This window comes from Daktulosphaira vitifoliae, unplaced genomic scaffold (assembly GCF_025091365.1).
Source record: "Daktulosphaira vitifoliae isolate Bord-2020 unplaced genomic scaffold, ASM2509136v1 Scaffold_257, whole genome shotgun sequence".
Lineage (NCBI taxonomy): Eukaryota > Metazoa > Arthropoda > Insecta > Hemiptera > Phylloxeridae > Daktulosphaira > Daktulosphaira vitifoliae.
The window spans coordinates 15,265-17,975 of record NW_026099823.1 but is presented as its reverse complement, the minus strand read 5'-3'; the positions used below and the strand labels follow the sequence as shown (position 1 = coordinate 17,975).

General features: G+C 39.7%; 1 protein-coding gene across 1 annotated transcript; it reads left to right on the top strand.

Annotated features, from left to right (window-relative positions):
• Nucleotides 1-2,133: 2,133 nt before the first annotated feature.
• LOC126909314 (uncharacterized) lies at nt 2,134-2,709 on the top strand. The gene has a single exon (XM_050691729.1). The coding sequence runs from the start codon at nt 2,134-2,136 to the stop codon at nt 2,707-2,709; it is 576 nt and encodes a 191-aa protein (XP_050547686.1).
• The last annotated feature ends 2 nt before the right edge of the window (nt 2,710-2,711 follow it).

The window sequence follows — 2,711 nt, the reverse complement described above, 5'->3', positions numbered from 1 at the left end:
CACCAGCACAGGAGGAGCAGCCGGAGACGCCTATGGAGCTAGAGGACGACGGCCTGGTTCGGGAGATGGACCTGTTCCTCTTCTGCCCCACTTCCCCAGCACAGCCGGAGCCCCCGGCCGAGTAAGAGCTCCCTCANCTCTCCTGCCCCACTTCCCCAGCACAGCCGGAGCCCCCGGCCGAGTAAGAGCTCCCTCACACCCCAAGCGCGTTACGCGCGGGGTCTATACCCCTAACCCCCTCCCTGCTGCGCGCACTCCGCGGGGCACTACCACCCACTCCATCAAACATACAACGTAAGTATTGCGGCTTGTTATTGCGCTATGCGCACTCTAATATATTCGACCAAACACGGAACGCTATACGCGCTATTTCATTTGATTTCTAGAGTACAGCGGCGGCTTGGTGGGGGGGTATTTGACACGGCCACGGCGTTGTCACACGTTGACACCCCGCGGTCGTGTCAGCTCCTTCTCAGCCACCGCTTAACTGTAAACCGGACCGTCACACACACGCGTTATCGCCGTGGTGTAAAGTCCAACAAATGCCTAGCGTCGCATACCCCGCCGCAATAATACGTCCAGTCAGTTATCTCCGTGACGCCTTTATGTGCGATTCCTTTTGCGGTCTTCGTTTTTTTGTGCTTCTTGATACTTGCACTACGGATACACATCATTTTTCTTAAGTGTTTTTTTTTCAAAAACATCTATCGACTGTGAACCATACAACCGAGTTCGATCATTTTTCAATACTTTGTTTTTTTTTGTTGTTTGTTTTTCTTCTTTTGTTGTAATTTAAATAATAAACTTCGGGTCACGCCCGTTAATACTTAGCAACCTTGTGCGTGTAAATTCTTTTAAATTTTGACAGCAATTTGCACACAGTATTACACAATTTTTTTTTTTTTCATTTTATAGTACATAAAATAAGCTTTAATTTTATATATGTTTAAAGGACGCAGTATTTCCAGAACACTTTTAAAAGTTAAGTTGAAAAAGTTCTATTTTTTATACAATATTTCAAGTTTTGAACGCCTCCTATATATGGGGAAATTGTCCAATTTTAATAAAAAGTTTGTCAAATAAAAGATGTACTTATAATGTATTTAGAAAAAAAAATTGTGCTGATAATTAAATTTTTCGAAAATTTATAGCACTTTTAAGTTGAAAATTTAAAATCGAAAATATTAACACAAAAATAGCGTTTTTTTAACTACGGCAGCCATTTACATACAGAAGATAAAGTGTCGGGAAAAATTTTTTTTTTCATTTTGTATTACATAAAATAAGCTTTAATTTGATATATATTTAAAGGTAGCAGTATTTCCGGTACATTTTCAAAAATTAAGTTGAAAAAGTTAGTTTTTGTAAAACCCTCTATTTCTTCTCTTTAGGCGTTCACTCGATGAGGGCATTTTTCCTACTGTGTGGAAAACGTGCTCTATTACTCCTGTTTTAAAATCTGGTGATCCAACACTCGTTTCTAATTATAGGCCTATTTCTATCCTCCCTCACATACCTAAACTGTTTGAATCACTCATATACAGGTGTATTAAAAGAAGTATTAACTATATACTAGTAAGTCATCAACATGATTTTCGGCCAGGCAAATCTACTACCACCTGTACACTAGCTCTCACAACGTACATATTAGAAAGTTTCGAAGATGGTTGTCAAGTCGATGCCGTATTCACGGACTTTAATAAGGCCTTTGATTCGGTAAGCCACACACGTCTTATCTCTGAATTGGGATCGCTCGGTATTGGTAATCCTTTACTATCATGGCTCCAGTCATATCTCAGTTCAAGAAGGCAATTTGTGAAAATCAATGGTGCTACATCGGACTCTGTCATTACTCCTTCTGGTGTTCCCCAAGGGGGACATCTTAGTCCTCTTTTGTTTGATATTTTTGTTAACTCGATTAGTAGTTGCCTTTCATTCTCCAAAGTCCTTCTATTTGCCAATGACATTAAAATTTATTTTAAAGTTGATTCCATCTCTGACTGCAGCCAGCTTCAATCAGATATTGATTCTTTTTTTCGTTGGACCCAGCATATTGGCCTTTCGCTCAATATAAGTAAATGCCACACTATTTCCTTTCATAGAAAACGAACTCCTATTTTTTATCAATATACCATGAATGGCTCTCCTCTTGAACGTGTCACTACCGTTAAAGATTTAGGGTTCCATCTTTCTCAATCTTTGTCCTTTGAGCAGCATTTAAATATCACAGTTGGTAAAGCCTTGAAAGTTCTAGGTTTCTTAAAGCGTAATACTAGTCTTTTTACGTCCCATGCCTGTCTACGCTCTCTTTATTTCACTCTTGTCCGGTCTATTCTGGAGTATGGAATAGTTGTTTGGCACCCATATCTGGCCAAAGACCAACTACGCTTGGAAAGAGTGCAAAACCGATTCCTATCCTACGCCGCTTTTTTATTTAATACTGAACACCCACCTCATGATTATTCGTCCGTTAGATCATCCCTAAACATTCCTACCCTATCTTCTCGCCGATTAGATGCCGATATTTCATTTATCACCTCACTTCTTAGTGGTTCAGTCGATGCTCCTGACCTTTTATCTTCCATTTCTTTCCGAGTACCTGTACATTATAATAGATATCACTCTCTTTACCTTGTTCCCTCTCACAGTACTAATTACTCCAATAATCATCCTTTGCATAGAATGCTCCGTGTACTTAATAACTCTTAGTA